The sequence below is a fragment of the Ylistrum balloti genome, unplaced genomic scaffold (assembly GCF_031769215.1).
Source record: "Ylistrum balloti isolate Yb309-2 unplaced genomic scaffold, AGI_CSIRO_Ybal_v1 Utg370370, whole genome shotgun sequence".
NCBI classification, from domain to species: Eukaryota; Metazoa; Mollusca; class Bivalvia; order Pectinida; family Pectinidae; genus Ylistrum; species Ylistrum balloti.
Window position 1 is genome coordinate 2,283,817 of NW_026782260.1, and position 16,184 is coordinate 2,300,000.

The 16,184-nt window shown below is 37.0% G+C and overlaps 1 protein-coding gene across 1 annotated transcript in view; it reads right to left on the reverse strand.

The window, feature by feature from the left end:
• Positions 1-740: 740 nt before the first annotated feature.
• Positions 741-16,184, reverse strand: part of LOC132554026 (protein Wnt-1-like) — a 61,846-nt gene continuing 46,402 nt past the window's right edge. The window contains exons 3-6 of the mRNA XM_060218323.1: positions 7,163-7,431; positions 4,316-4,466; positions 2,661-2,687; positions 741-1,078 (exon numbers count right to left, since the gene is read on the reverse strand). Of these exons, the coding sequence (XP_060074306.1) occupies positions 741-1,078; positions 2,661-2,687; positions 4,316-4,466; positions 7,163-7,431 (785 nt within the window). The remainder of the gene's footprint in view (positions 1,079-2,660; positions 2,688-4,315; positions 4,467-7,162; positions 7,432-16,184) is intronic.

The following is a 16,184-nucleotide window of genomic DNA, read 5'->3' on the forward strand; positions in this document are numbered from 1 at the left end:
ACTATCGGCAACAAGTCATCGGGTATATATAGAAATATAGTATTCTCCAGGTGTAGTAAAATTGATTCATAAAAGTGATGATTCACGTGCATCACGTGAACATTCACGTGCATCACGTGGACAATGTATGTGACCTGTTATTCCGGTCTAAACGGAAGCACCTAGGAATCATCAACGATCCATATAAATGTCAATCCGTGTCATTTTCTTATTTATTACACACGACAAATATAAACATTACCGCTGTTGTAGACATGGGTTATTTCCCTTTATGTTCGTTGAATGTTGGTTACAGAGTTTCGAGTTCGGAGTACAGACACAGGAACAGAATCTGGTGCTTTTGTGTTACGCACTAAAGAATTCCAACACAGTTTCGCCTGTTATATCCCATCAAACACGAATTCCATGGTGGGTGAGTGTGGAACCGCACTACAACGAGCTCATCCTTGATAACTATCGATATAAACAGGCAGAGCGTTTTCATCCAAAATACTTCCGTTCTGTCGCAAATGTTGGTATTTACTACGCAAACAGGCCAGCAGCCCATACTTCTCCAGTACCACTTATGTTTACACAATGCTATAAAACCGTTTCATATTTGCTTCATTCATGTAAAACATGTTTTGCGATAATCACCACTTACTATTAATGTGTTGCCTTCAATGACATCCCTAACTTCTCGTGTCTGAGAAACAATTCATTCACTCTCCTCCCAATAAAAAACACGTGTTCTGTGTGTCCTACAAACACGTGTGTCTGATTTTCGTCCGTGTACAGGTTTCACATTTCACGTGACAACACCAATGAAAAATACAGCTACATCTTTCACGTACAATGTAACTCTCGGAATCGTACCCCCTGCCACAGCACATCAAGTCACATCCATCGATACCGATAGAGGTCGCGTTACACTTCCGGTGTTTCGTCCCTGGGAAACCTATACTGTCATCACGGTCACAAAATGTCGGCGAGTGTTCAAAATAAACCAGGTCCCTTCTTCCAGGTTTTTTATGGTTAGGATTCGTCGGAACGAACTTAAATCTTCGTCGCCTCTTTTTTCGGCCGCCGCCATTATTTGCTGCGGATATGAAAATCATGAAATTTCAATATCACATACATTGCAAATTAAACCATGACTAAAAAGTCATTCATATATCTTTAAGCAGCAATGAAATTTTCATGGAGTTAAAAAAATTGAAAAAGTATTTTATCACAAATCTACTGTCACATATGCAATGCCAGAACAGGTAGGAACACAATATATATGTGTCCCAGTCATAACCAGTCAAAGGCCATGTATAGTCTAAACATTGACTATGTATTGTCAGCATATTGGTCATTTATAGTTTAAACGTCGCTTAGGTATTATCATAAGTCCTGGATATTCCAATCATTGTGTAGGTAGGGTACGAGTTTACGTAGTCGGACTGAGACACAGTAAAGTCCTGGTCTACACATTTTGTGGATAGGGTACGAGTTTACGTAGTCGTACTGAGACACACTAACGTCCAAGTCTAAACATTGTGTAGGTAGGGTACCAGTTTACGTAGTCGTACTGAGACACAGTAAAGTCCTGGTCTAAACATTGTGGGTAAGGTACGAATTTACGTAGTCGTACTGAGACTTGTAACGTCCTGGTCTAAATATTGTGTAGGTAGGGTACTGAGACACACTAACGTCCTGGTCTAAACATTGTGTAGGTAGGGTACTGAGACACACTAACGTCCTGGTCTAAACATTGTGCAGGTAGGGTACGAGTTTACGTAGTCGTACTAAGACACAGTAAAGTCTTGGTCTAAACATTGTGTAGGTAAGGTACGAATTTAGGTAGTCGTACTGAGACTTGTAACGTCCTGGTCTAAACATTGTGTAGGTAGGGTACTGAGACACACTAACGTCCTGGTCTAAACATTGTGTAGGTAGGGTACTGAGACACACTAACGTCCTGGTCTAAACATTGTGTAGGTAGGGTACGAGTTTACGTAGTCGTACTAAGACACAGTAAAGTCTTGGTCTAAACATTGTGTAGGTAAGGTACCAGTTTACGTAGTCGTACTGAGACGCATGTAAAGTCCTGGTCTAAACATTGTGTAGGTAGGGCACCAGTTTACGTAGTTATACTGAGCCACAGTACAGTCCTGGTCTAAACATTGTGTAGGTAGGGTAGTAAGAAACTGCAAAGTCCTGGTCTAAACATTGTTTAAGTAGGGTACGAGTTTACGTAGTTATACTGAGACACAGTGAAGTCCTATTCTGTGAAATAGCACTAACATATATAGTTGAACAACACATGATGTAGTGCAACACTAGTGAATAAGCAAAGACAAGCACACACGTGAGCAATGATATGGTGACAGACAAGGACTGACGATATACAGGAGGACAGGGGAGTATAAGATATATGTTTTATTTTCTGCCTCTCTGACAGTTATGGTAAGTATATAAACACTGACACCTGAGTGAGATGGAATAATCTATGCAGCTATTGGCTGCGGAGTAATATCTCGAGTTAGTAAATAAATATGTCGATTAAGGTGATTACAGGTTATGGTATGACTGTTAGCGTTTCGATGTGAAATAATTCAACACGTTGTGGAGAGTGTCTTTAACATACTGTTGTGAACTAATTTTACTGGTTTGAATTCGAACACGGTACTAACCTGTATTATCAGCACTCCCAGCATTACCTACAATGGGATAGGGAGGGTAGAATGAGTGACAGAACAACACGTGACACACTAACAGTGCAAATTAAAATGTAACCAGGCTAGTGACCAGAAATAGCGACCAAAATCATTAGACAAGAAACCAGAAACACCCGAAAAGCGACCAAAATCATTAGACTAGTGACTAGAAACGCCAGTTACCCTACACCAGATTAGCGACCATGTGCACAGACACAAGATTACAGACTGAAAACAACGGACTAGCAAACAGTGACATTAAACTACAACCAGTGACAACTGATTAGCGACTAGTAATTCCAGATCAGCAACCACAGACAGCAGACTAGCGACCACTGACATCTCACTCGCAACCTTTGACGCCAGGCTAGCGACCAGTGACATAACATAAGCGACAAGAGACACAAAACTAGCCATCAGTGATATCAGCCAAACGACAACTGACATAAGACATTCGACAAATTTCACCAGAATCGCGACCATAGACAGTAGACTAGCGACTGGTGACAAGTAAAAAGCGACCAGTAACACCAGACTAACGACCAGTGATGCATGAATAGCGACCATAGACACCAGACTACCGACCAGAGATAAGATCAGAGCGACAACAGACACCAGACTAAGGAGAGGTGACACCTAAGTAGCGACCAGTAACACCAGACTGATGACTGTTGACACCTAAATAGCGACAAGAGACACCAGACTAACGATAAATGACACCAGATTTATAACAAGAGACACAAGACTAGCGACCAGAGATACCAGACTAAGGACGCGTGACATCAGACTAGCGACCAGCGACATCGGACAAGCGACCAGAGATACCAGACTAAGGACGAGTGACATCAGACTAGCGACCAATGACATCGTACAAGCGACCAGAGATACCAGACTAAGGACATGTGGCATCAGACTAACGACCAGCGACATCGAACAAGCGACCAGACATACCAGACTAAGGACATGTGACATCAGACTAGCGACCAGTGACACCAGACTAGCGACCAGAGAGACCAGACTAAGGACGAGTGACATCAGACTAGCGACCAGTGACATCGTACAAGCGACCAGAGATACCAGACTAAGGACGAGTGACATCAGACTAGCGACCAGTGACATCAGACTAGCGAACAGAGATACCAGACTAAGGACGAGTGAAATCAGACTAGCGACCAGCGACATCGGACAAGCGACCAGAGATACCAGACTAAGGACGAGTGACATCAGACTAGCGACCAGTGACATCAAGACTAGCGAACAGAGATACCAGACTAAGGACATGTGACATCAGACTAGCGACCAGTGACATCGAACAAGCGACCAGAGATACCAGACTAAGGACATGTGACATCAGACTAGCGACCAGTGACATCGAACAAGCGACCAGAGATATCAGACTACGGACGAGTGACATCAGCCTAGCGACCAGAATTATATGAAATAAGTGCTGATTGTCATGGCAGACAATAATGCAAACACGCCCGCTGATGGCTACGACATTTAAATGATGATGGTGATGATAATGATGATGATGAATTTATTAAGACCTTTATGTTATTGTATAAGTCATTGTACGAGAATCTTTATAACTGATTTGTTCCCTAAATCCTATGAGGGATATATATACTTACCGGAGACAACCTTTGAGGCGCCGTCAAATCTGTCCTTGAGAAGGTAGCCGACTTTCCGGAAGGTAGGCAGCCTCATCCAGCATGTTTGTATCGTACAGCTGCCCGACATACCATGACACTTACACTCCTGCTCCATGTTCTTAGACACGTGCTATTAACAGGAAAAGTTAGTGTTATGTATGCAAATGGTTCTTATAAACGGGACACGTGATAATAACAGGGAAGGTTCGGGTTATATACATAATTGAACTGTGATAAAAGCGATGAATGCTATTAACAGGAAGGGTTCGCATTATGTATACAACTGAATCATTGTTAACGAGACACGTGCTTTTAGCAAGAAATATTGAGGACACTTTAAAAATTTGCAAATACTTTACAAATAGAATATATTTAGGTCATTGTGATTATTGTAGATGAAAATAAAATTTTGCATGACGTTCTGAGCGTTATCTTCGAAAAGTTTTTAAAATTATAATATTGCAGATTAAATTTCAAATAAAAAGATAAAAAAATCAGAGGCCAACGGAAACCACTAGAGTACTCATTTGTTTAAAAAACCGCAAATCTCTGCACGGTTTACAATCCGTGAACCATTAGCATACATTTATCTATCGTAAGGATGAGGTGGCAGTTTATTCCTATTCAAACAGGAAAATTGTAAACAAATAATAAAGAAAACAACTTTTCAACAAAACACTTAACGGGAGTGGAGAGGAATTCTACATCAAGTAAGGCCATTTTACGTTAGAAGACCATCACCATGTTTAGACGAAATCTCGACAAGTATCTACATATCTACAAACACACTAAAATATATGACTTTGTTAATCATTAAGGGCAATCCCTTCTCTATATGTATATCACACTTCCGCTCTCAAGCATAACTTTTAATTGAAATAACGTTTTATATGCATTTTATACATTTTAAAAAAGATCGGTTATCGGGCTGAATCTCGAAAAAACTGTATTGTAAAAGTAATATATTCTTATGGAGTTTAAAGTCAATTTGTATTCGGAAATGTATTTGATAACTTTACTTATATCAAAATTGTGAAAAACATTAATCACAGAATAAAAATGTATTATCGATTTTTTCTTTTTGTCAAGATAACATTAGTATACACTTAGTAATTTTGACCAACATTTTTTACGAGGCCCAGTTTAGTTCAATTATCCGTGACAGAATTCCAGGTGGGTTTCTGTCGATAAGTATTAAGACAAGATTGTGAGATTTGACATCGTATCCGTGACATTTTTGACGAGTTTTATCTGCCCATTAAACATTAGCATGCGTGTTGAAATGTCCACACTGACTTAAACGTGCGTTCTAACAAAATAGTTTTTAAACCTACATTGTTTTTCTAATGGATTTCGCAGGATATAGATTATTTCAACACGTGCCCACTTCAATTAACTTTATTTTCAAACACAAAAATTGAAAACATCGTAACACAGAGGCAATATAAAAAAGGGTTTAATCTATGTAGTTTGGCTCGATGAGTAAGTATATTTAATAAACTTATTGATATACTGGATTTTGTTTGTCTAAAAAATATTGGGGAAAAATAATTTCATAGACAATATAGCATGAATTTCTAATTACATAGTCATGTGACCAGTAATTGAAACTCCGAGGTTGTGTATCAGAGAGACACCAACCTACGCTGGGAATAACTGGCATCGTCGTCACAGTGACTTTATTCTGAGTGTTAAGTGTGTGTTGTCGTTTGATACTAGGATTAAGAATGTATAAATGTAAGATTTTACCGGAAGTAGGACATTATTCAATATGAAATGAATAGTCCGACGTAAAACCATGACTTTCACATTTACCGCGAAAATGGACCGCTCATATGACTTCATATTAAGAATTATTTGCGTAATGAATTGTCGTAATTCGTTTAAAGTGACAACAAACGCAACGTGTTTTCGTTCTTATGGTTCTTGTCTTAGGTAATACTTTACAAGTCTTGGGTAGACTTTAACAAATTCTAGCATGATTCATCAACGTAAACCACATGTTTGAAATGTAGGAATATTAACTGAAGAGATCACTTTATTTGACTTTGAGAACCAAAGAAATATTCAGTAATTTTTCTTCTTGACCCTTTAAAAATCATCTCTAGAAAATTTTCAAACATTTTTTATTCTTTATATATACCATTTACGATTGGTATGAAATAGAATCAACTGAAAATTTAACACTTTTACGCTGTATATTCCAATCAATTCATTATCAATATATTACATTTTAATGAAAGAAAACAAATGTTAAAAGATTGCTCCAAAACCAATATAAACAAACAAACAAACAAATAAACTAAATGCCATTTAAAAAATAAATGAATTAACGAAAATGATTATTTTCCAATCTAAACTTGTTTTACTTTTGTAACAAAAAAGACGCACAGAGACATATAAATTTTTCATGCCTTAAAAATACTTCTTAAACATCTGGCATTTCAAAATGTAATTAGTAGAGTTGAATTTCAGAAATGTTTGAACCAGACCTTCATACATCTTTACGAGTATGAGCCGTCCGGAGTCTTAAGAAAAAATTATGTTTTCCAGAAATTATGAGTTCGTTAAGTCAGACTTGAGTTTCATTTTATTATAGTGTTTATCCTTGCATGTATGTCCTCTGCAGCACTCATTTTGTTATTTCTTAAAACTCTCAAATAAATGACGTCGGCGATGTGAGAGTTTTACTCACGATAGGTTTTTATAGATGAAAGAAAAGGAGGACAGTATTTCAGTATCACTGTCTCCAGAACTGATTTGGCGGACAAATGTGGATTTTGTCGTAACTACAGAAGACAGATGTACCAGTCGTTCTTTACTCACCACTCTCCCAGCCTCGTTGTTATGGAGATTCATCATATACCGGAAGTCGCGACCTTTTTCTAAAACGTCTACAAACTTCCTTGAGAACTTGTGTCCAAAGTTAGCGTTGTCACTGCATCCTCCCCACTCCCAGTTTTTTGTACCACGTGGCTCTTTTAGCTGGTAATCACACGTACACGTGCGCACACGACCCTCCGAACATGCACGCGCAATAGAGTGAGTCACTGCGGCACTTGTTATGGCATATATGAAAGACGTTTCCCTACAACCTGTAAAATAAAAGATTATAGTCTTAAATACCTGACATTAACCCCAAACATCTTGTAAAACATGAAGATTTAGACCAAAATACCTGACATTAGCCCCAAACATCTTGTAAAACATGAAGATTTAGACCAAAATACCTGACATTAGCCCCAAACATCTTGTAAAACATGAAGATTTAGTCCAAAATACCTGACATTAGCCCCAAACATCTTGTAAAACATGAAGATTTAGACCAAAATACCTGACATTAGCCCCAAACATCTTGTAAAACATGAAGATTTAGTCCAAAATACCTGACATTAGCCCCAAACATCTTGTAAAACATGAAGATTTAGACCAAAATACCTGACATTAGCCCCAAACATCTTGTAAAACATGAAGATTTAGTCCAAAATACCTGACATTAGCCCCAAACATCTTGTAAAACATGAAGATTTAGACCAAAATACCTGACATTAGCCCCAAACATCTTGTAAAACATGAAGATTTAGTCCAAAATACCTGACATTAGCCCCAAACATCTTGTAAAACATGAAGATTTAGTCCAAAATACATGACGTTTTAGTCATAAGCTCCAAATAACCTTAAAAGTATTAAAAGATATCTAGACTTCTATCCATCGTTTGCTCAAAAAATCCTGTAACTGGATTACAAAATCAGCATAATATATATATATATATATATACAGAAGATGTCTTAATGGGAGACACCATGTGTCTCAGAGTAGTATAGGGTAATATAAAGACGGTGATCCTGACATAGGGAGACAATTGGAAGTTGTTATCAATTACCGTACTGTCGATAATTTTAAAGGATTATGAAAGGTTTTTAATCCGAGAAAAAAAACAATGATTATCTTAAACAGAAAAGAATTAATTAAGATAAAATTGTAAAACGTCACATGTACTGATCTGTGTAAGGTGATTCTCCGGAGGGGTTACTTTGACAGTGACAACGGATTTACCTAACAAATCAACTATTTTTTTTTTTTTATCTTTTTTTATTTTTTCTTTGTTCACTAGTTTTTTTTGTTTTTGTTTTTGTTTTTTTGTTCGATAAATCTTATTTTTAGATATATGTATCTGTTTGATTAAAGTGATAATTTGTTGGTATCAGACCCGTCAACAGACGGTGTGACGTGTTTGAGGCTTTGCTTCTTGTACACGTTTGCCTGCGTGACACCGTACAAATACCCTGTGGCTGTACTGTCATATCAATCTGATAAAATAACTCCGAGTTATCATGGACTGGACTTCACTGCTGTGGTCAATGGAAATCTACATGAACTCTGCATGGGGTTGACGGTGTAAGGCACGGAGTGAAAAGTCATGCTTTTTTTATTGTGACCAATTTATATGGCCACTTAAATTAGTAATAAACTAAAGGTATAGAGAGATATTTGTGATTAAGTCACCAACACAAATTGCTACTCTCTGGTCCTACATACCATACCGATGTCCCGACATGACGTGCCCTATCTGTAAAGGATAATAAAAAGGAATTCCAGGCGTTTTAAACACTATATATAACATATTAAACACCATAGGTGACTGGTCACTGGTAAATCTTTGTATTAATACGCATGATAAACAATTTAACAACACCATGACGTCAGCAGTTCGTGTGCATGCGAAACAGTAGATAGAATTACGCATGATGATGATGATGGTGGTGGTGGTGATGATAATGATGATGATGATGATGATGATGATGATGATGATGATGATGATGATGATGATGATGGGTAAATGAATTAATGTACGAGGCATTCACGTGTATTGGGTTTAATTTATGTTGATTTTTTTTTTAAAAAATAGAATAAATACAAAAACAAACAAAAACAAAAATACGCAGAAAGGGGGAAGTGTAAGAAAATGTATTTCGCAAATTACACAAAATTTCCATTCTTTGAAGAAAATGACATTTTACTTAACAGTTCTATAGTTAATCTATTTTTTGACTGGTATAATTTTCCAGAAAGTCGGTGTTATAAAAATTATAATTCGCTACAGAGCTGGGCAGCATTCCTAGTAATCTGATGTCGGTGTCTTCATCCGTACACATCATTACAAAACTGGTTTTTCTTCTTCGTATCAGGCATATTGTATCGTATTTGTAGTCAAAATATATATCTAGTTCGTTTACTGATGTGTTTAGATAATTAGATATAACTAATGGATTTGGTTAAGGTAGACAAATGAATCTCTTTGATTTTGATGTGTGCATTTTTATATCCAATTATGATTGAACATCACATACAGGATGTTTAATGAAAAAAACCCAAACACAATAATTAGATAACTTCGTTTACGAAATGATACATCCTTGCTATTTCTGTGTTTGATTTATATGTGACGAAATGTATATTCTATGAAAACCCTAGGGCGAACATCCTACATGTTACACCCCCGATCACGTAACACATAAGAAAGGTTGTTTGCTGTGAATAGGGCCATATCCCGTAGTTGCGGTCACTATTCCTAAGTACCCATCAATATATCCCATTATCACTATCACTATTCCAGTCTCCGTCACTATTCCACTTTCCCGCCACTATTCCACAGTCCCGTTACTATACCACATCCCCGTCACTATTCAACAGTCCCCATTACTATTCCAAATTCCCGTCACTATTCAACAGACCCGTCGCTGTTCCACATTCCCGTCACTATTCAACAGACCCTTTAATATTCCACATTCTCGTCACTATTCAACAGACCCGTCACTATTCCACATTCCCCATCACTATTCCACATTCCCCATCACTATTCCGTATCCCCGTCACTATTCCACATTCCCCGTCACTATTCCACCTTCCCCGTCACTATTCCACATTCCCCGTCACTATTACATATCCCCGTCACTATTCCACATTCCCCGTCACTATTCCACATCCCCGTCACTATTCCACATTCCCCGTCACTATTCCACATTCCCGTCACTATTCCACATTCCCCATCACTATTCCACATTCCCCGTCACTATCCCATATCCCCGTCACTATTCCACATTCCCCGTCACTATTCCACATTCCCCGTCATTATTCCATATCCCCGTCACTATTCCACATTCCCCGTCACTATTCCACATTCCCGTCACTATTCCACATTCCCCGTCAATATTCTAGATTCCGTCACTATTCTACATTCCCCGTCATTCCCTGTCAATATTCCAGATTACCGTCGCTATTCCACATTCCCCGTCACTATTCCACATTCCCCGTCATTCCCTGTTACTATTCCAGATTACCGTCGCTATTCCACATTCCCCGTCACTATTCCACATTCCCCGTCATTCCCTGTCACTATTCCATATTACCGTCGCTATTCCACATTCCCCGTCACTATTCCACAATCTCTGTCAATATTCCACATTCCCCATCACTATTCCACATTCCCCGTCAGCATATCTTTCTCATAGTGCTTTCCCACACCTGTTTCCAATAGTTTGCAGCAGCTAACCAATGCGTACACAGGTGTTAGAATTAAGTTGCTGTCAACCTCTCTATTATCTCAATCAACGCCTTGGGCGAACAGGGTATGATTGATTTATCATTTTCTTGTCGTTTCACCCATCAATTTATTTTTTAGAAAAGTGTTTTGAGGCATACAACAGCAGGCAGGAATGTGAGAATTTCTAGTGGTGTGCAGACATGTTTATCGGTCGTCAGATCGGTGAGAAAGGAGAGATATAAATATTGAAATATCTCACCCTTCATATTTTTATCTGTATCGAAATCTGAAGTTAATATTCTGGAACAGTATTTACCACAAGAAAATCTATACAAACTTATGTATAACGATAGGCGGGCTTCAGTTATATTTAAAGTGCGTCTGAAAACTCAATCATGCAGAATTGATGGTAAGAGACACAATTCTCTATATCTGATGATTTTTTACTTATCTTGTTAATTTCATTGAACCTTTTCCCCTTAAGATCTTCATCACTGCCATTTATCGATGGTATTTTAGTGTGTTAACACCCTGTAATCTTGATACAGGTACACGGTCGATAGATTTTTATGTAGTTTTCAGACCCAATGTTGCTCAAATTTTACCCGAAATCACATTAGGAAGAACACAGGCTATAAACTAACACACACAGCCTGTTGTATGACGAGTTATGAAATAAATATTGATAAATTGATTATACATGTAGTATAAACAGTTAAGCCTGGTAAATATTATATTGTTCAACCTTAAGGTGTTTGGTAACTTAAACACTGATCAAATCACGTCACTTCCGGCATGGAGAGTGGTGATTCTGGTTGGAATGTCAATCTGCTTTTGAGAGGAAATTCAATACATATTCATGGTTGAAATCTAAATTTGGACATGTTTTCAGGGTTTGACCAATCACTGTGGACAGTGTTCCATTTATAGATTTTATTTTCTCTACTTTATACAACAATAAGGACAAAAACACGGACCAGAAAATGCAAAAAACAGACAACAGCATGCAACTGTTTTCTTCTGTTGGCATATCGTTACAGTAAACTTGATTACAGTGATATAATGTTCTATTTTAACTAACAATAAAACATTATATCTATCCCAGTATACTGATAGTGTGGGAGATGTGGAGTTAGCACCCGGGGATAGGACTTCCACCGATATGAACAAGAAACAGCAAAACTGACCATCGATAAATGCAATATATATCTAATAAAATGGCCACTGGAACGTGTGGCTCTACACAGAACAAGGAGCGATTTCGGGGATTTTAATCTCAACTACAGTATCATTACAGTGTAGCTATTTATCAGTTCTATGGTAGACACGAGGGTTGAAGCAACATTGGACATTTGACACTTTTTCTCGTAGTCTGACTCAACTCTATCTGCAGGTTGATAGTTAGAATACGTGTTTCAGAATTAAGATTTCCGTCACAGAATTACATCTACACGAAATAGAGACAGCTTTTAATTAGCTGCTTAATTTATTTGGCAGTACATAAGCAGACGACACGAGGTTTGTAGACCCTGCCAATAACATTCTGTCAGTAAAACGGGTAGAGCAATGATTGGACAAGCGACAGGCTGTCACAGTGTCGAGTTAATGGGACGCTTTTGATCCGGAGTCAGGTTACACCACCACATTCTGTCGACCATGTAGACGGTTGAGTTCAGAAATGATTGTACTATAGTCTACATTCTATTTACATTCAACACAAAGAAAAAAAACTACCTATATACAAAAATGTACAATCAATTGAACCAGTTGTAAAACAGTTTCCCATTCGTCTCAAATCTTAATTACGGTCATAAATTAAAATCTTCAAAACAAATTTTGATACATGTTTTGTATCCGAATCAGAAAATGACTTACAGTTGTCCTAAATATCGAAAAACAAAAATGTAAACAAAACGCGATTTGTTTACGCCAAAGTTAAATACATGACTTGCCCTAATTGACAAACAGAAAAACGCAAATTAAGAAACGCCCCTAAAAGGTTGTATTTCAAAAAATCGCTTCCTTAACCGTAAACATCTTTAGAAGATAAATATTTTTCTCGCATTTCTATAAATAACAATTATGGAGTAAGAATGATAAGTATTGATGGGGTCAATTAAGATTTTTTTAATGGAAAATTTCTTTTTAACGTAAAACAGGTTATTTATTGACAAAGCTGGTACTGTATATTTGTTGGATACATTATAACTATACCGTACGTATTGTTTTAGAGTGTGTTAATGACACATATATCCTATATATATAACTTGACATAGTAAACCTGACAGTCTTTATCTCGTTTAGATCTGATAGCCAGCGTCACTATATTCAATTAAAGATATATACAGAACAAAGATATGATCGACATGATTGCCTGTATCACACCCCAAAAATATAAAAGATTTTCAAATTAACACATTTTACCCTATACAGCTGTATATCTTATTTGTCATAAAATGTGTCAAAGGAATGAAATATATTTGATGACGAAACTTTTTTGGGGAAAATATATCGATAATTATAAGTCCATATGAATAACCTGAACGTGAACGTCATAATGATGACGTATATAGCAAATCTGATTAAAAGTTCAAATAAATATTGTTTTAGATATTGCAGTAGTATTGACTAAAGTGATTGATAGGTAACGTGGAATCACAGACATATTTCTATTGTTTGATTTTGGCATTCTTTATAACACTTTGATGAATATTATAAATTATAAATCTTTATATAGTAATCGATCGTGACTTTAACATCGATTTTGGCTTATTGATTGATATATACACCAGTATGTAGTGTATGTATCAAACACTGACGGTGTAGATTAAGTATACAATCTCACCTTACACAGACAATATTAGTATCTCACTTTGTTTACAAAACAATAAACCGCGTCACCATTCCATGTTCTAGATTCACTGATGTTTCATCTGATTTTTCCATGAATATGAATATTGAACTTTTTCAGTTCTAATGTAATTTTCCTTTTATTCTCTATAATATCCTTCTTTTCACCTGATATATAATAAGACATACCCTCACAAAAAAACACAACACAAAAACAAAACAAACAAAAAAAGAGAAAAAAAAACGCAAATGAAAAAAATAATTAATTCAAAGACTTAACAAAGATAAGCTATCCTTGTGTTAGAGCTATTACACAAGATGTTGGTGTCTTATTTATTGTATATTACAGCGAGAAAACAGACATTGTAGCTCTTCAAATAGTCTTATAAAACATGAAAAGAACTTAATCCAACAATTAATAATTTTTCTTAAAATATTTTTGTTTCTTTGCAAACATCTTTGATACAGAAAAAAAAGAATCTGTTTAATACGTGATAAAACAAAACTTAACGAAACGTTTTAAAACTGTGTAACCCTGGTCTATACTTTAAAAAAACCTGCTGCGCCTGTAGTTTACTCCGAGTATTGATCTCGGAACTGTTTTCTCGTGCCATAACAAAACGTGTAAATTAGCTTATTATGTGTAACCAGACACGCTTAGTTCTTTTGCCAGAAAAAAAGATTGTAAGTGGAAACAAACTTCAATGCTTTAAGCAATAAGATAGTTTTGATGCCAGAACATGTTTCCTATTTAGAAATTCAGAGATTTTTCTAACATAGCCGTTTATTATGCACCAATAAAATAGCGATTAGCTTGAAATATAACAATATACAACACGGATAGTACCTAATGATTTAAATCGGTTGATACACTGTAAACTCTGTGATATATCACCTCTGTGCTGCCCTCTACAAAGGGTGCACGCGCTGGACCAAACGCTGTCCTGATTGACCTGTGTTAGGTGGTTAGAAGAGGAGGACAGCCCCTAATAGGGGTACTTCGATGACCCTTCTGGGGCGTTACGATAGTTTCTCTCTAAATCAGATTGTGAGTTCCAGAGAAACACTTAGTTGCCATCCTATCATCAGGTTATTGTAAGACCACTTTATGAAAGTTTTAAATGTGAGTTAAACATCCCCTATATTTCTGGAGAATTTATTAGCCCCGTACATGGGTAGGCATTATACCGGTATGTTGTACACGTGAATATCCCCGTATGGTTTTCAGACAGACCTTTTTAATGCTACTAATTGCCGGACGGGCCTGATTTATGACACCGGTAACTACAGGTTAGACGCCTAAATACCTAAAGAACTGGTAAATGACTGGACCTCGACAGATCTAGTGAACACCGGGATGAAATTGTTAACTAAACACTGCCGTTATAAATAGAAATGTATAATCTACTTCACTACTGCTTATAGTAAATGTAATTGATTTAGACAACGTTATCATTACTGACGGTAATTAACCTCGAAATCATTTGTCGATCAAACATTCTACCCGGGTGAACAAGATCTACTGTATATTATTGCACTACAGCACGACAGAGCTGAGGACGAACCACCCGTATGTGGGTATCTACATACAGCCATGTATCATGTGCAGTCGTCCAGATATCAATTTGAAATGTTTTCGTGGTAATCAGCACCTGTCCTTGTCAGCGTAATTACATCTCAGGAAGCACGACATGTCAAGAGCACGGAGATTGTAGGCATGTAGCCTACTGTATATAAAGAACACACACGCCACCTGGTGTGAAAATAAATGTCAGATACGTAAAACACAGTAAAACAAACAGAGAGGTCAACAGTCCGGGGTGCATTTGTAATCATATCATCATGTAGCATATATGTAATATATAGATATATTTAGAGATAAAAAATATTGTTAGTAAAATAATATGCTTGTCACAGGCAGTTCTACAAAGCGACAAAATATCAACTTTCCAGCCATTCAAAACAGATAGTAGAATATTTAGTTTGTTTGGTTGACTAGACTGTCTCCCGATGTGTAGAGTCAAGGTGAATGCCGAAAAGTACATGTAATTGTATTTTACAACACGTGAAATCCATAAATATCGAACCGCTTGACGTAAGTTGGCTATTTGCGGCAACAATGTCATCACCGCAATTGAATTTCTACGTGGTTTCAATGGTGTTTAGTAAAAACATACCGTTAGTCCATAGATAAAACATACTCTAAAACGAGCAATAATCGTCAATTGTGTTTTTGTACTCTAATAATTCGTTGTTTTTTATGACCCCGGGTCGAAAGATTCGGGGCATATATTGTTTTAGTGTTGTCTGTTTGTCTGTTGTCAACTTTAACCTTGCCCATAACTATTGCACCGTAAGAAGTAGGGCTTTTATATTTGGCATGTTTATTCCTCGTGACAAGACCTTTCCGGTGGTATAAACATTTTTGACCATGTGACCTTGACCGTGACCTT